Source organism: Amyelois transitella, chromosome 22 (genome assembly GCF_032362555.1).
Source record: "Amyelois transitella isolate CPQ chromosome 22, ilAmyTran1.1, whole genome shotgun sequence".
In the NCBI taxonomy this organism is placed as follows: Eukaryota; Metazoa; Arthropoda; class Insecta; order Lepidoptera; family Pyralidae; genus Amyelois; species Amyelois transitella.
Genome location: NC_083525.1, coordinates 6030196 through 6053424, shown reverse-complemented (window position 1 = coordinate 6053424; position 23229 = coordinate 6030196). Strand labels below are relative to the sequence as shown.

The window sequence follows — 23229 nt, the reverse complement described above, 5'->3', positions numbered from 1 at the left end:
TAGTACAAATTTATTAATTTGCAATTTCTCATTGTTACAGATTATGTTCCGCGGCGGCGTCGTGGGCGGGCTCGATGCACGTCGCGACGCCGCGCTCGCTCGCGTGCTTGTTCGCCTGCAAGCGCGCGCGCGCGGCCTGCTCGCTCGCCGCCGAGCGCAGCGGCTACGGACTCAGCACACGGCCGCTAGATGCGTGCAAAGAAACGTGCGGGCATTCCTGGCGGTTCGCGATTGGCCCTGGTGGCGCCTGCTCGTCAGAGTCACACCGTTGCTCGCCGTGCATCGGACCGAGCATCGGCTCAAGCAAGCACAGGTTTGTCCATCTTTAAACTTACCTTAATATTTTGGTGCAAATGGCAAATATTACTAAAGTTTCCTGCGCCATCAAATCATCCCTTTCTCTATCACCTTGACGTGTTCTCAGTTCCACCTATCGCCACTTTTCTTCGGAAACTTCGGTCCCATTATTACTATCAAAAATATCATCATCCAACCATCAAAGCGTCGCATTAATTGAAATAAAATACGACTAACGTTTCACCAAAAGATTACGTTCTTATGTCGTTTAACCGCCTATACGTTTTGTAAGTACTGCGGTGACATTTATTTTTCTAATAATGTGCAGTACACTACAGGTTATGTAGTAAGATCCGAGTTCATATCACTGCTCCTTTACACAAACAGCATTATCATCAAAAATATGATCGTAGCATCTTACACAATGTCACAATTGGCCTACTGGTCGCGGGTTATCTGAAGTCCACTTGAACACTTCCTGGACGGCTGGGAAATGGGTCGTCGACCTGAGACGCTTCCAGAGATTCTGATGTATGCCTGTACTTTATTTACACGAGGTTAGCACTGTAAAGGTGGTGTGTTAGGAGACTAATTGATAGACCGAATGATGAGTTAATACTGAATTATATTTCATACAAATCACTTATAAATAGGGTTACATTGTCTTACCTCTACATCTCCCTCGCAGGAGAAATTAAAATAAAATACAGTTTTATTTTAATTTTATCGAAATATGAATTAATAGAAGTTTACAATCCACTGTATTAAAACTACTTATTTGTAGGTACCGTGCACGGTTTGGTACAAGAATTAAAATTAGTTAATATTAATTATTGACATATTTTTTTTTTTTTTTTTTTTTTTTTTTTTTACATAATATTTTGTTATAGTTACTTATTTATTTTATTAATGGAACTCTTTTTTTTTTTTTTTTTTTTTTTTTTAAAAAACAACACTAATGTTACAAGTGCAGGCTAAAAATAGATTAAGCTTATACGACATTACAGTATACAATGCAATTGCAAATATTTCTAAGTACTTGTTAAATCATATGGTTGATTTTCTATAACAAAGAAAATAAAATAAAAATGTTACTTATGTTCTTTTAATTATAATACTAATAAAAGTATAAATGGGTAATATTTCCTTTTATTTTTACTTAAAGTTATATCTTACTACACGTACCCAATACACAAACTATGCTCTACAATACAAGTACAGGCTAAAAATAACTTTCGCTGACCTGACACATTCTTTATACAATGCAATCACTAAGTATTTTATGAATCATTCTGACTGTTACTCATCTCTGTAGGCTCATGATAAAGTTTAGTTCTATTTTTATGTACTATATCTATTTTATTATTTTTTATAATTTCAACATTTGGAGGAATTTCCTTTACAACCTTATAAGGGCCAGAATAAATACTTTGGAGTTTATTACCTGTTTCGTTCTTTAATAAAATAAGATCGTTTTCTTTATAAATAATAGAATTGCTATTTCGATCATATTTTTCCTTCCTTCTATTTTTACTTAATATTAAATTATCCCGCGCTTCTTTCTGAGAAGTTTGTATCCTGTATCTTAATTCTAAGGGATAGCTATCTACATTATACAATGGGTCTACGTAATCCTTTGTGAGGTTTGACGGTAAAACACATCTCTTACCGAATACGAGCTCAAACGGTGTAAATTTAGTCTCACTGTGAACGGAAGTGTTGTGTGAAAAACACCAAAATGGTAACCATGTACTCCAAATCTCAGGATGTTTTTCACATTGGATACGTAGATAATTACCTAAACCCTTGTGAGTGTTTTCCAAGCTACCCAGTGTCTGATGATGATAGGCTGTTGACTGCAACTGGTCTATATTCATAAGTTTACAAACCTCTTTGAATATTGATGATAAAAACTCTGTTCCTCTATCTGTGGCTATCACCTTGGGAATGCCATACCTCAATATAAAATTATTTACGAACTTTTGAGCTATTTCAACACTACTTTTTGTTACCATAGGATACGCTTCAACATATTTTGTTAATTCACACTGAATCGTGATTATATATGAATAATTGTTTTCATCCCTATCTATAGGTCCTACAGTATCAAGGAAAATTTTTTCGAACGCTGAATTAGCAGTTGTCGTCACTACCATGGGCTCTTTTATATAATGTGAAGAATGCTTCATTCTCTGACACTTATCACAACGTTTTACGAATTCCTTTACGTCATTTTCAAGCCCTGGCCAATAGTAATATTTTTTAATATTTGTGAACATCCTTCTAACGCCTGCATGGCCACTTGTAGGCAAAAGGTGGAAATCATTTAAAATAATTCGTTTTTCATCTTTATCTTCTATCCTTTTTATATCATTTAAAACACACAAACGTGGTCCGGACCAATTCTTTATGTCTTTTATAGCGCTTACTAATTTCTCAATAAATAAACAATAATTCTTCTTCTTAATAAAACATACTTCACTTATGTCATTACTTTTACATAAAACACACAGTTCTCTCGCAAATTCGCCTGACGAAATTTGTGATTGAGAATCTGGATTAATAAAAATACATTTTTTCTCTTCAACATATAATAATGTGTTCGTTTTACTACTCTTATATCTCATTCTTCTTAAAAATTGCATGTCTGTAACACTCGCAAATCTTAACTCTATAGATCTCTTGGGTTTAATATGTGTTTCTATGACTCTCGGGTGATCAGTCCAATCGTCAGTAGGTACCATATTATTCCCAGTATCTTTATTTTTCTCATTCTCACGTCTTTTCTGTGCCCGTGTCATAACATTCACCATTTGTTCATTCATCTCCTTCAATTCATCCGATGATATACATAAGCGAGACAATGCATCTGCAGCTGCATTATCAGCTCCTCTTATATACTCTATCACAAAATCATACTCTTCCAAAGCCATTCTGAACTTCATCAATCTACTAGACGGATCCTTCATATTAAACAGATAGACAAGCGGTTTATGATCTGTTTGTATAATAAATTTCCGACCGTATAAGTATGGGCGAAAATGTTTTACGGCCCAAACTATTGCTAATAACTCTTTTTCAATAGTTGGATAGTTCTTTTCCGCTTTGTTAAGACTCCTACTTGCATAGGCTACTGGCCTGCCATCGTTGTTATTTAAAACTGCACCTATAGCATATCCCGATGCGTCTGTCTGAATTATAAATGTATTTTCCTGAGATAAATTGGGATATTGTAATACAGGGTGAGAAATTATTGCATTTTTAAGAGTTTCAAATGATTTTTGACAAGCTTCATCCCACACAAATGTTACATTTTTCCTGCATAATTGATTTAATGGATGAGCCTTTTCAGCAAAATTTGGAACAAATCGCCGATAATAGTTAACAAATGCTACAAATCTTTTTGCCTCATCTGTTGTTTTTGGAACATGATAATTTTGAACTATTTTAATTTTTTCTGGGTCTGGTAAAACACCAGCTGCCGAAACTACATGACCTAAATATAAAATATCTTTTTTCAAAAATTCACATTTATTTGGATTCAATTTAAGGTTCACTTCTCGGAGTCGCTGAAAAATGTCCTGTAAGTTTTTATTGTGACTTTCTAAATCTCGTCCCATACATATTAAATCATCTTGATACACCATACATTTTTCATACGTAAGACCTGCCATAGCTATATTCATCATCCTGGAAAATGAGCTAGGACTAGTTTTTAGACCCATAGGCATCCTAGTCATTTGAAACTGACCTGAACAGAACGCAGTATATTTTCGGCTACTTTTTTCTAAGCTTACATTGTAATATCCTTGGTGAAGATCTAAATGTGTATAATATACACAACCCGATAACGAATCTAATATTTCATGAATATTTGGAAGGGGAAACTTATCTTCCTTAATAACATTATTAATTTTCCTATAATCTACTACCAACCTCCACTTTTTCTCACCTGTGGAATCTAATTTTTTAGGAACCAATAATATTGGACTAGACCACTCACTTTGACAGGGTTCTATAATACCTTCACTAAGCATTTTATCTATTTGTTTTTTAATTTCATCTTTTTGTGAATGTGGTAATCTGTACGGTTTCACGAAAATCGGTTCAGTATTTTGTTTAAGGTGTATGCTATGTTCATAAATATTAGTTGTTGATAATTTATCAGAAGGTAAATAAAATATGTCTGCATATTTCACACATATATTTTCAATAGACTTTTGCTCTTCCATATTAAGATAATCCAACTTTAATTCCATTAATAACCTTCGGGCCCGATCAGCATTTTTATTACATTTTCCAAAAGCACAACTTTGATAATCACTAGCTTTGTGAACTATAGGTTTTATTTCACTTAATGTCAAGTTCTTTTCTGTGGTATTTAAAATTTGTATAGGGATTTTACCGTTCTCAGGTTTTACTAATGCATTAGCTATATAAATGCCATCACAAATTTCAGAAGAACATACAACACTTTCTTCCGTCAACTCTGTATCAATATAATGTATAGTCTCACATCTGGAAGGAATATTAAACGAACACTGATTAGTTGTTAAGGGCATGACTATCTGTTTATTTTCGTTTGAATATAATTGTAGCGATTTATTTTTAAAATCCAGTGTCGCTCTATATTTATTCAAAAAGTCTTGTCCAATTATTCCATTCGCCCTACAAGGTAAAGAATCGAATACATAAAATTTCTGAGTAACACTGTTCTTCATAGATGGTATGAATAACTGTAAACAAACGTATCCAATTGCTCTAACTCTACCACCTATGCCGTCTATCTCTATGTGCTCTTTTTGGAGTGGAATATTTTGCTCTCTGACATGTTTATACTTTATAGCCGATATAGAAGCGCCGGTGTCGACTAACCAAGAATATGCGCAGTTGTTAGACAAATGTAATGTTACATGACAAGTATTGTTACTAGCCAATATTTGATGTTTAGTCACGAAAAAACTGAATATTAGAATTCGTATCAACCTTTCCTTCTACGTCATCACGTGAAATCATATGAACTTGATGATTATAGTTGTTTGTCCTACCTCGATAGTTTCGTCCAAAATTTCGGCGAGGAGTCGAACCTCTATAACTATTATCACGACCACCTCTATTGCGCCACACTCTCGCACCTTGGTTTCCTCCTCGTTGACCGCTAGACCCCTGTTGCATATGATTATACTGGGTGTACTTACCTCGATATACTCTCGGACCTCTATTGTAGTTACCACGGCCTCTAAAATTACGATTACCATTATTACGATAATTCCTCATTGTCATAATATTGTTGGAAGTCGATGGTGATGCGACATCCTCCTCTACCGCTGCTTGAACTGCATCCTTTAAGGATGTAAATTTCTGTGCTAAAATAATAGTGGAAATCCTACGATTTCGCAATCCTTCAGCAAACTGTCGAATAGCTTGATTTTCGTTTATACTTTTTAAAGCTTTATACTTTTCCGAATCTCCTTGTGATTGCGAAATTGTAAGATTGACAAACATCTCTGAAAGTTCTTTTCCATAATCTACAATCGACATCTCATTCTGTTTTAACGATAATAATTGTTTCTGTATCGCTGTTGCTGATTTTTTAGCTAACAAGCACGATCTCATCGCAAGTACTAAATCGGCAATAGTGTCATATTTATCATTTAAAAGTAATTTTGCACTTTCTGACAACCTACTCCTCAATACAAAAGTTATTAATTTTTTCTGTGATTCACTATCTAGTGTTTCTGCATAATACTCAATAGTGTCAATGAGGTGTTTTGTGTTATTTTCATCATCATTCATAACAGGTAATAAACCCAAAGCAACTTTATGGTTAAATTTCTCCATTGTAACTATCTTTCTATCAATTTTACACAAACTTTCTATTTCTTTAAATAAATCTTCAAATAAAGTACAATGTTTACACAATAATTCGTAATCCTCACTTGTTAAATCATTCAACTTCTCATTTATCTCCTCTAATACCTGCTCATATTTTAATTTTATCTGTTCAGCTTCTCTTAATTTCTTTTCAATAGTTTCTCCTATTCGTTTAGAAGGTCCTATTTTTATTAAATAAGTACGTATACATAATAATTCCTTATATATATCATGAATCAATTGAGCCATAACAATCAAATATAAGAGCTTACCCTTAACTAGTGTTTACTTATCGTCCATCCATACACGGAGCCTCATCGCGTTACCCTCTACACTGCACTTTATTTTGTTAGATATTTATTATAAGTAATGTTCTTTCTCTTCTTTTATGATTGAATTCATTTCTTAAAAGGTCCTTATTTATTTATTTTTTATTTATTTTTATCACTTCACTTTCACTTTTTATGCCGACACTTGTATTGTATTGCACTATTTCCGCATTTTGCGTCTTAGACCTGCTCGACCTTATCTGCCTCACGTCGTCCACGCCATGACCTCATCAGGAATGACTCTCTCTTATTTGTTTGCCTTATCTCCTCTCTAATCCACTTTCTGTGGCATCTTTTGTAAAAATGGTATATGACCATGCACACTCCGACAAATAGTATAACAAAAATTACACTGAGCATAATATTTGTTAAGCCCATATGTCGCTCTATCGTGGCTTGATTTAAAGCTCCACCACCAGCTGCATTTTGCGCCAAAATTATTTCCTCTTTAGTTTGAGATGCGCCCATTATGACGATTTTTAATATCCACTTCACACGTCGACAGATAGAGAACAAAATTTGCACTGCCCATTCTGTACTTAGTAGCCTTGCACTGTAGCACCGAGACGAAATCCGAAACTACACGTGCCAAACCGACACCAAATATGGCAGGGTCGCCATGTAAAGGTGGTGTGTTAGGAGACTAATTGATAGACCGAATGATGAGTTAATACTGAATTATATTTCATACAAATCACTTATAAATAGGGTTACATTGTCTTACCTCTACAGCACTAAGCACTTAGAGTGAAGTATCTTAATACGGTTTCACTTAAGAGCTGCCTTCCTTTTGACTTATGGTTACCTATTTTTATTCGAGAAAGTTCTCTTTCTTATTAATCAATATCGACTACACGAACGTGTAATATTTACTCTCGGTAATTACATAATTTGTTTAAAGTAAGCGTATTTCACCTTTCTTTTTTTGTCATATCATACTCGCACATACAAAATGACGCCTCTTACCCGAAGAGGTAGGCAGAGACTACATTTTTCCACTTATCATGCCCTCTGCATACTTAATTCGCTTCATCTGCATTCTTTTCATTCCAAAACATTGAGAACAACACTGAAAATCAAGAAAATACAAACATTTTGCAAGCTGCAATCTGGTTCTATTGGAAACTTCTCTAAATACAAACACTAAGTCCACGTAAACAAACACTAACGACTAGCTCTAACCATGATCTAACCTGAGCCGTGGGTAAAGTAGGAAGCCAAGCTAATCATAAGTTGATTGTATTTTAATGATGTAGTAGCAGATTGATGGAACGCGCGCATGATAAGCTGATTAAAGTTTTTGCACGTTTTGTAAAAGAATTCAATTTCAGAGTATTAGCTAAGGTGAATAAATCTATTACACTACCGACTAAATGTTTTATGACGAATGTTTTAAAGGTTAATGTTTGTTTTTAAATAAAGTATGCAAGATTATAGTGCCATAGTGAAAAAATAAATAACGCAAATATTATAAATTCAATTCAAAAATGTTTATTCATTATTATGGGACATTCCCACATGACTTAATAATTGTCAAATAAATTACTTAAAACTGATTTTACTGCTGCTTCCAAAGCGTCAGTGTAGAAGAAGCAGTAATTAATTGCACTGCAGCATTTTCTTTAATAACGTCAACTCCTCAATTATCCAAACTTAGATATGTGGACACTGCTGCTACTGAAACAGTCGACCCCGGGATCCTTAGCGAAAAAGTCGCGTCAAAATTTTTTGACACAAACTATTTTCGAAACAACAATAGTAGTAGAATTAAACAGTAAAAAGATCAATGACGTATTCGTTAAAAAAATACTTATGACGCAAATCACGATTGCTGACTCTAAATCGCAATTAAGAAAAGGAGCTGTAGATATAGCATAAAAGTATTGTAGTAAAAAGTTCTAAAAGATAAACATAAAAATATGAGGTTAGCAAGACAATGGGTAAGAATAATTGGAGGTCAAATTTTTATACATTCGCCAGATTTGATCAAGGTTCGTTCATCCCTTCCCCTAACCTTCAAGACTTCAAGGCCTTCCCCTTACAACAATAAAATACGATAATGTCTCACTTCTCGTTCTTGACGTCAAAGATAAATAAATAAAATCTAAATTACTTAGTACCAGCTGCGCCCTGGGATTTCGCCCTCTTGGGAATTTCGGTATAAAAATACTTTAACTGTAATTACAGATTATATTCTACCTGTGTAATAAATTTCATTTAAAGCGGTCCAGTAGATTTTGCGTGAAAGAGTAACAAATACACATCAATTCAAATCCTTACGACCTTTCGCGTTTATAATATTAGTAGGAAAAAATAACTAATATTAGTACGTAACCTTACAAGGGGTGACATAGTCACTGCATGACAAAACCCCTTTCTAATATAAAATAATAAAAAAAATATATTAGTAGGATACGAAAGGATTGTTCTACTTACTTCTATAATTTCATTTTCAATTCAACATTAATGTAACAAATGCCGTCAACTTGAACCTCCACCCTAAGGAAGTAACAATCAGCTTAGATTAACTTAATTCCCACGCGGCATGTGTGCACCGAATTATAAAATTCCATAAAAAGTACGTCCAAATGTGGATCCCTCTCGACTTGGTGCCACCCGCGTCGAACGAAATAGTGCTTTAATTAAGGGAGAGTATCAAAGTCAATTTTGACGAAGTATGTGGCGCAGGAGTAATGTCGACTTTTGATTTTAATGACAGTTAGATCGAGAAAGAATGCAATGTTTTAAGAGTAGGTAGGGGTTGTTTTTGCCGATGGACTAGCAACATGTTTGAATCTTAATCCTATCATTAGGTCATACAGCTGAACTTGGCCTTTCAGTCGTTCCGAGACTGTTGGTGTTACTCGTAAGGGATAAAGACGTGATTATATGTATGTAGAACATAATATTGATGACTTCTAATATTGATATCCCTTCATAGAAGGAAACTTACTACCTATGGGTTATATCCTCTTAACTGATGTTTTTTAACTTACTTTGATGGCGCACTGATGGCGTATTGACGTAGGTTAGGATCACAGCTTTGGAAATAATAAGTTGACATGTTTGTAGTATATAATGCTTTACCCAGTATTTGATCGATTTCCATGATGTGGCAAATTCTAGCCCTTATCTCAGTCTTCTATGCGAATAGCAGAACGTGACTAATATAAATAATTAGTTTCATGATTATTAATAACCCGTTATCTAAAGCGACAGATGAGAGTAGACGCTGGCGCCACGGTACTGCGCTGAATAAAGTCGCACAGATAACAAATAATGCATTTTTAAACGTTCTAATATAATATGTTGTGTGATTTTACGAACTCATATTCTGTTGCTTAGTAAAGACGTAAAGAATGGGAAAAGGTACATACATACATAAAATCACTTCTCTTTCTCGGAGGGGTAGGCTAGGCAGAGACTTCATACTTTTTTCGCTTCACCCACATTTATAAGTGTCTTCATGATACCTCTTTGGTTTCAGATGGACGCATGTTTTACATTTCATATTATTATTGTTTGATGCATATCATGCTCGGCTATGCTCAGCAAAAGCGTCCGCACATTAAAGACAGGCATTCCCTTAATGTAGGATAGAAAGGACAGGAAATGAGTGTTTTTGTCATAAAACGTCAACCCTCACGATGACCACAAATCGCAGCGATTTCCGTGCGCTGGCGCATCATATGGCGAGTGCGCTTAAGACTGATACAAAGAGCAACGTAGGCAGTTCATTAAATCTAGGCAAAGAATATGAAATCCTGGTTATTTACTTACTGCAGGAAGCTATTATTTGAATGAACTCGTAAACAGACACTAAAATTAATAGAATGAAAGATTTGAGAATTTTTGCCATAAATGAAATATATTATGCCTCACAGAATGATGATGACTGCTTAGAGTATCCTGTTTTTGAGGAGGAATTAGATGAAATATTTGGTGATGGAACGCGGATTGCGTTTACGGATTTTTTCGTCGTTGGCAGAATATTTGTATAAGAACTTCAATGGGGTGGAAAATAAGATAACCCCATATTTAATTTTATTCCCGGTCGTAGACAGTTTAATCAAAAAGCAAAATACTTCGATATTATAAAGAAAAACATATTCATAGTTTTGAAGTAAAATAGTACCACTTTAAATTATTTTCAAACAGTGTCTTGTTTATTGCCATAATTGAATTTGTAGTAAAGATCTGATCAGTTCGCCATAAAGGGGTTGTATAAGGTTTTACAATCGCTAATCAAGATGCTAATGGAGATGCTTGAGCTTAACCTAGAATCCACACCGGCAATAAGGACACGACACGCGACTGAGACACTAATCGGATCAATGTCGTGATATTAACAGTAGAATAAGGTAGCTCACATATTACCGTGGCGCACGACTAAAGATTTATTTCCATCGTGTAACATTCCATTTATGAACAATAGCAGCCGCTGATGCGCTTAAAGTTGCACACGCAAAATGTTCCCTAATTTTAAAATGTCTCATTCGCAGAATGTCTCTTTAACAAATTGTCGCGCTAGGGACTTAAAATAAAATTTAATTTTTTTAGTAATATAATTTTATATGTACTTAATTATTATATCATAATTTTTGATGATGATTAATGATTATGCTTTGGAAATTAGCACTTATATATATTCAAATCCTACACGAATATTGTTATTCAGCATGAGTCACAATATGCTGCTAAAAAACAGAGGAAAGCCTTCAGTTCATTGCTCCATACATGTAACAAAATTGACACATTTAACTATTAAGTCAATTTATGTTCCTGCTGACAAGACAAATGATGATATTATAGTTGTCAAATAAAATTTAAATTAACCGATGTCGAACAAAATAAATGTTATTAGTATAGTAGTTAAGTAATAACTTGAATTTTCGCCTTATCAGCTATCTGTGATCCGCCTGCTACCGCTCATCAATGTGGGCATACCAAACAAGAGCAGTAGAGAGAAAAATGGCGTTTTGTCGCGCTCGCAAGCGGGACGCTTCCCACGAGCGAGCGCAGTTTTTTCCGGACCATATCAGGGCTGAGTGATTGAGTGGCAGCATCGCCTGCCTGCTTATAGATTCTATTCCGGTTGTTCGAGTTGTAACGAAGAGCGGCTAGAAAGTGTAGTTGGTATGTTTTCCAAATGAATTATTTAAAGCCTGCGAATAATTTTTCCATCAGACTCAGAACAGAACCCAAACTTTTCAACGTTATTTGAAAAAAAAAGCAGGATTAATTTATTTACGTCCAAACAAGTTGTTGATGCGGTATTACCAGAACTTGTTAAACCACATCCAGATCCTTCGATGTGTAAAGTAGTAGTAGACAGACAAAAGCATCAACATATATGTATAATATCACGTTTTTATCCACCACCGGATAAACAGAGCCAACAATCACAAGTCTGAAGGCCACGCCAAACTGGATAGCTTAGTGATGGAATTGAAATATAAATATACCTACCTAATGATAGATTGATGTGCCATCACCTAAAAAAACATAGCATGCTCCTAGCATGGAATTATGCACTGTATTAATATTCTTATTCCCATTTTTTCCCGTAACGACATCCACGTGAAAGAGAAACAGTGGCCCTAGTCCAAATTACTGGGGATCACACGTCACTAAAGTATCAAATTTATAACATAATTATACTGAGAAGTCATGCAATAAAAACCATAAATCAATACTTTCGAGCTATCACATCAATCTAATGAGCTTCGCCGATGATTTGACGATCGCGTGCGCAACGCTCCGCTTCCCAGGTGTGAATCTATTAAATAATGAATATACAGAATCGGCATTAGCAACCTGTCACTATTTTTGAATCTCATTTTATTTTTATTCAAACGCCACGTCATTCCATTCAGCCTTTTTGTTTAGTGACTGATGGCTCTGCCTGCCCCGTAGGCGGATAAAGACCTAATTTGTGTGCGAGAAATTGGTATTACTAGATATGATTACCAGGCGAAAAATACATGCAATAATCGGAGAATCCCTTTTAAATTTTCTACTCACTTAGAATTTCAAAGCAGTAAAACTTAAACGAGTTGAAATAAATTACTTAAATCTCATATTAAATTCAATCTCAAAATTAAGGTATTTTCACTGTACGGCCAAGTAGGTATATTTATAAAAAGTGTAATGTAAAAGCTTAATTTGAAAAATTATGCCCTAAAATGGAATACAAAAATCGTGATCTGTAGGCTTGATATTTAGTGTCAGTGTTCCGCTGAACCAGTCACAGTCACAGTGTGAAGAAATAGACCGTGATCCAAGGTTTACGCCGTAGATCAATGGCGTGGCAGATCGTAAGGGCATTGATCAAATTACAAAAAGAATCACCGGATAAAAGTTATTTCTACTTGTGACCTTCAAATGTTATTGTTTAACTATTTGCAAAGAAATTGGGTAATGGTTTGATAACTTTATCTTACGTAGAAAGCGCTTGTCCCTTTAGTAGAGCAATGTTGGTACGGTTCCTAACCTAACTTACCCCATGCATAATCATGGTCAAAAAGAATTCTGGACTCCTCTCCGTAAAGATGAGTAACCGAGACTAATTCCATCGAGGATGAAGAATAAATATACATGCGAGCATATACATATAAAATGCATGAAGATAAAATATATTTATGAACTTTTAATTCTTAAATCTTAAGAAAAGTAGTAAAAGACGTTAGGTAACGTGTTAGTACGTAAGCACATATTACTGAGAATTTACATTCATAAGGAAGTCTTATCTAAGTGTCGAGTCCGAATGGTGTTTACATTACCATAAATACAGAAATGCATGCGCAAATATTCAGTTTACAGATGAGAGTGTAAGAGGGCAGTAAAAGTGGAAGAGAAAGGGCTAAAGAATAAGGAGTCTTAAATTAAGATCCTTCATAAAAGTGGGATGAGGAAGCAGAAAAGGGGTAATTTGCTATTATTTCAGAAGTTTGTCTGCAAAACATCAATGATGCTATGATATTTTTTAACACGTCATTATCTATTTTTTGGCTGATTTAGGTTATAAGTATATCGATTTATTTTTTCTGCCTCTCTGTATCAAAAATATTCTTAAAAATATACTACATTTCGTATCAGGTTTCCGAGACGGAAGCCCACGACGGTCTAAGGTGGCACGCCTGTGTGTTACTATAATTTTGTAACACATGTAAGACTCGCAATAAAAAGGCAATAATTTGCAACCGGCAAGCTCTGCGGTTGCCCACAAGCATCCTGCGAGATGAGGCTGACGTGGAAAAACTACGAAACCTGAAGCCAGCTGGTGCTTGCGTAATATTTTATGTTTACTGGTTTACTGCCGGTATAACTAATATACTGAAATTAAGTTTTAAAATAATGCAAACTATAATTATGCATAACAAATCAAATCAACAGTTCACAAGTTGAAAATGGAGCAGTTTTATAACATACCAACCCAATTTTAAAATGTAAAAATATGGCATTTCTTAAAACAGAAAGATAGAAGTGGAAAAAGATATTGTCATTATTTTGAAGAGTACGGAATACACTATTTGGCCGACTGGCAGTGTTTCCAATTACAAAAATTTCAAACTTCCGTCTGTATACAACAGTTAAAATCGATGATACGATGAAAATATAATTTTACAGTGCTTTTAAGAAAATTACATGTCCACTCGTTCACTATCATCGACTTATCACTCCCCTCTAATAACACGCAGTAATCCGTTAATTACACCCCGCATACTCCATGCAGTCATACTCTGTAATCATCCGGTATTCTTACATTACACTGTAATCTTACTAGCCAGGCAGGGTTGTCGCATTTCATTCAATTATCTCATTGTGGTCATATTTTACAAGACATACTTGTAGAGCGCGCACTTGTCACGAGCTCAAGTTCCGAAAAGATTATCTGTAATTGTAGCATTTTAAAACTTTTATTGCAGGACTTTACATTAAAAAAAAAATTATATTATTGTCGAATTAAGTTTTCCATAGAAAAAACTCTCTTTGATGGCTATCTTGTTTTCTCTAATATATAAATTTATTTATATCTATTGTATTACATTGCAAAATATCCTTTTGAAACCTACGTTAAATATAAGGATAAACGACTAAAATTCGGTTTGCCCGCTGCTAAACAATTGCACTACTAACCTGTAATAGCGATTATGTTACTGAATCCATAATATTGATACATCGCCTCCTTTCCTTACAAAGGGTGCGCACTTTGTTTACATAAAAACAATCTATGCTTACTCTATAAATTTTATCGTCGTTTCTTACTCGCGTGATTTCTTGCTATATTCTAGTCGTTAGCCATGTGAGAAAGTTCATTATGGTTTCATATCAACAGGTGGGAAAAAGTCCATTAGAAGTCCAGAAATTCAGAGATATAGTAGAAGTATAACTTCCCTCTTTGAGGAGACGTACACGTTTAGATAGATTTAGATTAATTTCCATATACTTTGGTTGTATTCATTTGTAAAAATATTGAGTGTTAGCTTCAACATTATGAACTTAGTTTAAAGACATTTTCTACCAGCCTAGCTATCTGTGCCATCCCTATACTCGTGGCAAGAAGTTAATTCTGTTTTTGTGTGCAGCCAGTCCAACGCGCTTCCGCATAGTCAGAATATTGATGAATGCTTTGAAATTTCATTATGAAAAATAATAAAAACTAGTCTGTTACTCCACAAGGGAGTCAAAGAATTGTCTGTTAGAAAGCATAACGCGATAATAGCGCACTCCGGCCATGATTCGGCTCTTATAACGGTGAGGTTGGTAGATCTTTGGGTGATGGTGTTCCTTCACAAATATTTAAAATTCCTCCTTCGGACATACCTGCTATTAATATAATATTATAAGAAATCTCTTATAATATTCACTTAAATGCATTTCCCAAGGAAAGAACGTTTATATGACAGTAAACTCTGTCACTCATTTATTCAGTAAAGCTAAACATTTATTGTCTTTATTGATCTTAAGAACCGGAATGAATTATATCTTTTATTTCTTATTTAATAGATTTCATTTCCAGCTTTCGCATTTGAAATAATAATTATTGCTCCCTTTACTTCCGTTCAATCAACATTAATGTATGACATTTCAGATTTACCGTCAACTGCAATAAATGAGTAGTACACTTAATTAGGTACATGTTGACTGCCAATAAAAGATATTTATATCTAGAATAAATTAATCCTTTATCTACTGTTCTACGCTTTCAGTGAACTGTCCCATAGCCTTCTTAAATCTGGTAATAAGGTTTTAATGATTGTAAATTTTTTGTTCAACGATATTGCAAAAATGTTTTATGCCATCGAATTTTGCTAGTTGATCCATACCTAGATTGATTGATGTGGGAAATTGATGAAAAGCTGAAAAACTAAAGTCACGACATGTGTTTAATTTGCTTTTCAGAAATTGAAATAATAGACTGAATTAGAAGATTTTGTAGATCAGACAAAGTGAAGAGAGAGAAATTTCTCCGGAATCCGCGCCGTACAGCGGGGAACACGCAAAAATGTAAAAGAGAATTTCGTTGCGATTTCTTAGGGCTACTGATAAAATTTTCATCACTAGTTCCATTTACAATGTATCTCGAAATAATGGAACTAGCATTTGTTCTTTATTTAGCCATAATAATAAAGTACAAGTCCCATAAACGAACCAGTAACAGCTCACCTGCGAACTAGGCGTTAGTCTATCTCAGAGATAGGTTTTCACTCTAAATTGAATAGGTATGTTTTGTCCTTTGAGCAATGAAGTGAGTTTTGGCTGACATTTATTTTAATTTTGTACAGGAGGAGCTGGAAACCCTACGGTCTAAGCTGGAGAAGGTGGAGGGGGAACGCACGCATTACAAGAACGAGACGGAGAAACTTGAAACTAAAGTAAGTACTTACACACATACACAACCTTATCTTGAAATGTATAAGGAGTGAATTATTATATTTAAAATTATCATAAAATTAGATTTAGAAATCGTAAATTTAGAATGGATTATGCAGGTCTGCTTGAAGGGATTTCTTTAGAATCTTTGTACTTGTATTCCTTGCGTGTATCATTTTTTATGTTTTCTGTCTACATGAATCACAATTTTACGTACTAGTTAATTAAAAACAACAAAATGTATTTTTATTGGTTTAATTGAAAACAAAAATTTAATTACGTTACAACTATGCAGCGCAAAAACCTTATTTATTATTTTAATAGTTACTTGATACTGCATTCTTAAAACATACTTACTCGTTCATTTCTGCGGGAGCAAAAACTAGTAATTAAGAAAGATGCCACAATGGTCACAAATAAATTCTTAAAAAAAAATATTATCCGCTTTTGCTCCCGTATTTTGTTCGTATTTATTTTAATCGCGATATACCTACATAAATCCGACATTTTCTGTTCACTTTGTCTACAAAGCAAAAACTTAGCTCCACAAGCCAAGCAGGTTATTGATACAGCAAAACACCCTACAGCACTAATATGTTTCTTTACCCCGCTCGTCTATAATTTGTGGTCATTAACCATAGAGTCCTGGTCTAGACCGGGTTGACCACAAACAAACCTCAATTATAGGCCGGCCCGACTGGACCGAGACGATCTTAATGATTTTATTGATAGCAAAAACTTGATGCTCGCGCTTTTAAAGTTTATCAAGTGAGTATGAGTATTGCAAGAACATTTAATGATGAAAGATCTTAAAGAGTCACTTAGTACTTATAAAGGGTTCACACGTGGATCAAAAATCCAGCGTAATCTCACGTCCAGGAAAATAAGTTTTTCCACCCAAAATCATTTTACCTTAGATCATGGTGGCTAGGCATCGATAATTGCGGCGGAACTATTGGTCAATAGGTAAAATTGGGCAGGAAAGTCTTTTGGAATATATTAACGTCAGTTTAGTTAAAAACAGTATAAAATTATGGTTATGATACGTATATATGACAGTAAATATTCTTTCAAGTTAATTAACATTTAGGTATATTGTACCAAATTTTTCTACAATTATTGAAGTTATGATTAAATCACATATCTTTAATTAAAAGAACTCTTTGTAAAACTGTTTAAATTCGTCCGCCAGTAACCAATAGGTTTTCTTTATCATGACATCGATAAACAGTCGATACAATCGAAACAATAGTCTGGTATGAAGTCAAACGTACCTAGAGTTCATTCGTGGGTAACGAACCACCTACATTCTAGTACTAGACCAGGTCTCCTTGGTATCTAGGATCCAATCTTCATACCAGTATCTACTTGTCATTGCATTGATACACTACTTGTTTTTTTTATTTTAATTTTGCAGTTTATCTGGCCAGTGATATATAAAGTGATGAGGATTATCATATGAAATGGCAGTATTCCAATTTGTTTTTTGTTACTACGCTTTTTTTTTAATTAATTTAAGTGCCAGTGTTAAACAACAAAATTAAATTGAAACTATGAAGATTGGCCTCTTTATTTGGATGATTCGGTGATAAAATGCATGTATGATTATATGTAATATTTAGTTTACGTTCTGTTGATTTTAGAAATTAATTCCGACTCATTCACCGCTTAAGAATGAATTAAAATTTTCCAACCACTCCAGAATTATTATTTTATTAAAACACTAACATTTGTTTAAACAATTACTGAAGCTTCCTTAATGGGATTTATCAGTATAGGACTACTAGGTATAAAAATAGGTATCCAACTCTTGGTAAAATTCGCATTAAATAAGTACGTAGCGCAGCTACTCCTTAGCTGATATAGAGACAATAGAATGTACATGTAAAATTATATAATATTATAATGCGAAAGTTTCTCAGAGTGTGTGTGTTTATTACACTTACACGCAAAAACTACTGAATGGATTTTATGAATTTAAACATTGGACTAACATAAAAGTTAAAATTTAAAGAGATTTAAGGCGGACGAAATCGCAGGCAACAGGCAAAAAAATATAAAATAATCATTATTATTAAGAGATATAATTGTGAGACAAAAATATATTAATAATGTAAACATCAACTACTCTAACCTACTTTAACGCCGACCTAGAGTAAAGTAAAACTTGTTGACAATTTAGCATCATGTCACTCCTTGACCGACGCACGCGCATGTTACGCAGATCTTACATAACAACATATTTCTTTTCCGCGGATGATTCACTCGGCATTGGAACTTTCCTCGCGAAAAAGCTTAAAAGCTTGACAATATTTTTTTGATTGATTTTAATTGAAAAACATTTTAACTTTGATGAAAAGGTGCATTCTTTTGAATACCTAGACGAATACGTCTTACATTGTAATTTATTTATTATATACGTACCTACTTACTAGCTTTTGCCCGCAACTTTGCCCGCGTAAAACTCAAACTCCCGTTTCAACTGTAATTTTTAACTTAGTGTTTACATAATATAATAAGATAGCGTAGGTGGACGAAAATCAGATTTACAAATAAAAAAAAATATGTCGTTTTATAAAAAATATCTTATTGCTTTCACCAATCTCGATGATTTTTGATGATGATGACTTTTCACGCCGCCGTTAGCGTTACTGATGACGGAATTATATTCCATTAAAGTAATAAAATTCATTATAACTTTCGATGTGTCTGATACACTCAATTAATTTTCCTTTTATTTTCCGTAATTGAAACCTCCTTATTGCTTTTCACGTCTCTTATTTCTTTTTTTGTCTCAGTTACATCAAATAACTGGCCTTCAAGTCTTGCGACACTTGGCTTCGTATACCTCGTAACGGATAAAGACGTAATATGTTTTACTATTTACGTTGTTTATATGTTTGATTCTCAAACGGTCCATCCAAATCAGTTTAAATTTTAGTGATACTTCGTTCCAGAAATAGTAATTGTCTTGTCATCTTCTTTAATCTCCCTCGTTAATTAGTTGAGATTTATAATGATAGCTTCTTTTAGAATTTTAATGAAATCAATTCGTTCATTTTTGTTCGGCTTGTAGTAATATTAATGTGTAGTGATTGGAAGTTGAATTCTTATTAATATTTTGAAAGTTTGATTTTCAACAATAACGTAGAGACCTGATATAGTACCTACGGTTCGTCTGTAACCCTTGCCTGGTAGACAGAGCCCAATAGTCTTGAAAAGTCTAAAAGGCACACTGCATGCATTTTAAGCGTCCACTTGCGTGTAAATGTAGTCATCGTAAGTCATCATACAGTTTAATCCCAATCCGTTCTGGTGTTTTTTCGTGATATACATTAAAAAATCACATTTATAATGTAAGTTTGACGAAGTATGATAATTTATTCTATGAATCCGATACAGCACATCATCAAACAATATGAAAACAATCATACTAATCTCACGTTAGAAAGATGCGGTTGTTTCTATAGCAGCGTGCACCAGTAACGTGGAAAAATTGTAACACGCGATTCATTCGCATAACATTTACATTTATAAAGTGAGCATTGACATCGAGCTGTGGGTTTGTAACTTGCTTTTTCCTGTGTCTTCGTTCATCTGTTATACCAGTTAGAATACAACAGTGCTTCATGTGAGATTACAGTTCTTCCCAATGTCTAACAAGAACATTGTTTACTTCTATGTGTATGCGAAATTTTAAATGTTTTTGAATGGTAAAAATAAATCGTATTCAGTTCTACCGTAAAATGATCCACGTTATACTCGTACCAAGTCCGTTTGCATATGTGCTTGGCAAAAGCCTCCCTTTTTTAAGTTTTTTATTTTTATTTTTAAGTAAATATATCTATTTAGCAAAATACAAAAAGCGCGATAATTTAGTCTGAATTGGGATTGTTTATTATAAATTATTTTTAATAACAGTTTACTCTGTTAACTTTTTAACCATTAGAAACATATAAGAATTGCCTTATAATTTTTGGGAGTTTTGTTTTATTTAACTAAGTCCTCAATTGGATTCAATAATGATAATGATTCTAATATTACTATTCGAAATATATTTATTTCGCCAAATCGTTGCACAGAAGTCACCGTCGCCAATCAAACATCAGCCACATTGGCAGACGCACTATGTTGTTTCTTTCTTATTGGAGCATTGACCGAATGGGCACAGTTACTGTCGAGAGCGGCCCTACTTCGCTTTTGTATTGTTTTACATATCAGTTAATTCCGTTTCGACAGTGGTTTAGAAATTAACAACTCTGACGTGCCAAAAGACTTGTTTGTCATTCCCTTTCCTCTTCTTAGACTATTTTGCATTAATCGCTCTGGTTTATAAATTTAAATGCTCTTAAGTATTCTAAAACTTCTCTAAAACAAACTAAATATGTAGCGTTACATTTCGTTTCGTTTGGAACTCCGAATTTCAACTCATTCCATTTCTCGCTCTTAATGCACTCTAGATTGTTGAAACGAAGACTTAGTTTGATAATTTCTTTGAACTAATGACCGCTATCATTTCTGATAGTTCTCTTTTGTCATAAGGTTATCAAATTTACTCTTTAAAAGTATCACCTCGAAATAACTATTATCTGTGTAATACACATTATGTATTTTGTTTTTTTATTATAGTTCTTATATATGTTATTAATAATTATATAATTTTGTATTTGTGTCTCTGTCAGTCCTAATGATCGACTGGTAGAAATTGTTTGTAGCATTAATTCCGCCTATTCTGTAATACATTTGAATTTTGTACAATAAATAAACATTATTGCAACATAGTTTGTATATGTATCTGTTGAATATATGACTTCACCATTAAATATTGGACCGACAAATATTTCAAAGAAATAAAAGTCTAATGTACATTCCGAAGTCAAACATTTCAAGTGAATCGGGTCAACTGTCGCAAATTCTGAAAACTGATCTAGATTTAGTCTGTCTCGGATTTTGTTAATACTAAATTCTGTTGAAATATTCCTGGGATTGTAATGCCAATTTCAGACCAAATAAAATTTTACAATTTTTTTTGCTATTGGTTAAATCTGAAGAGACCATAAGATCAAAATGTCATTCGTAGTCTTTTCTTTACATCACCACTAGATCCAAGTAGATATCATCCAAGTATCAAATTGTACTCAAAATAATTGCAGCCCCAACTCTAAGTTATTATTATTATATATACAAGTTTAGTATAATCTAGATTGGGTAATACTACTCCTGCCTTGATGTTGGAAGTTGCAAAATTCTAATTTCCTTTGAATTTAACCAATTTAGCTAAAGTACAAGATATTTCTCAAATGCCTAATATGCTGAACTACTGGTTTTAATAACACGTTTATTATAACTGTTGGTTTGAGGTCTTACCACATAATGGTTGCGTATAAAATAACGTCCAATTACTTTATCCTCACTAACCGCTTGGCAAAATGATGCAAATATACCGATGTGTTTAGTAAACACGATATTTTCGTTTAGTTATTAAAAATGTTTGCCAACATTAATGTCTTCATGAGAGTTACATGCGTTATGATGCTTATTTATAAACATTCCTCTGGAAATGTCCTTGTGCTCCTAAAGATTGGTTATTATGCCGGTATAAATACTTGTGTACATTTAATAAATTATCATTTTTAACACAATGTATTATCCTATTTATGATCAAGCTTTTCTATAGCCTAATCAATGTCACTCTTCATCTTTTCCTTGATCAGTTTTTCATCCGTTTTTCATTAATTGTTAGATATTTTTATCATCAGAGGTATTGATGTCATTTATTGCATTTGCAAACAGTCTTATAAACACACCAGTGGCCTTCACAGTTTCCGGCTGGCTGATCTAGCTACACTGCATCTACTGATCTATTGACATGGTTATCGGATGACCCATTTCAAACATCTGCTTATTAATGTGATATTTCGAAAGGAGATCACTGATATATTTGAATGCTGTCCAACTTGAGATCGAAATTACTTTTTTAACAACATTAACATAATTAAGATTGATAGTAGTGCTTAATTTACATTAGTTTTTCCTCTAAAATTTAACAGGTTGGACGTGTCATACGTGATCTGTCAACCAAATTTTGAAGGTCTAATGCGTGTCACTCGCTCATGCACTTCGACATCTAAGTAAACCAAAATAGTCGAGCGCGCCGGCGACGACGTCCCGGCGACCGAGTTAGCCGTCGCGGCGCAGTGCGTCCGCGGATCCCTCTCGGGCCGGTTCTATTTCCAACCGATGTCCCGACACATCCCGAATCGCTCGCGACAATAATACTGCATCGGTGAAATGGCACTGGACTTTCACCGCGGGAGCTTCCGCTACAACAGGAAACGCAAGCGCACTCCAGCTTAAATCACCATGCCACATGCACCAAACGGCGTCCCGCCGGACGCCGCAACCAATGGGTTAAAAACCCAGCTCAAGTTGCACATACCACAGCAAGTTAAGGGTAACGGAGTGAGCAATGGCACAAATGGGTTATTTTCTCCAACTAATGGAGCACTATCTCCAAACTCTCCCTTGTCTCCACCTTTGCTGGATACATCTCCCAAAAAGCCACCGCCACCACCGCGTAGACCCGTGCTACCAATGAAGAAGTCTAAAACATTACCAATACACTTTGAGGAGACAGTTCCAGCGAAAACACCCACAACTCTCTTAAATGGGAAGAAGCTGTATGTCACCAAAACATTGAAAGAAGTGCACACAATACCACAAGCTAATTTGGATAATGGCAAGTCTCTATTAACACGATCTCCAAGTCCATCATACAAAAGAAGTAATTCATCGGCTTCAGTAGAAACAGGCTCTATAGCAGAGCTTGCTAGACGCCATGTACCCAGCAATA

General features: G+C 34.3%; 1 protein-coding gene across 2 annotated transcripts in view; it reads left to right on the top strand.

The window, feature by feature from the left end:
* LOC106129934 (unconventional myosin-XVIIIa) overlaps positions 1–23229 on the top strand; it is a 188884-nt gene that overhangs the window by 153242 nt on the left and 12413 nt on the right. For both annotated transcript variants that reach the window (XM_013328646.2, XM_013328647.2), the window contains 2 exons: positions 41–313; positions 16289–16378. In XM_013328646.2, the coding sequence (XP_013184100.2) occupies positions 41–313; positions 16289–16378 (363 nt within the window). The remainder of the gene's footprint in view (positions 1–40; positions 314–16288; positions 16379–23229) is intronic.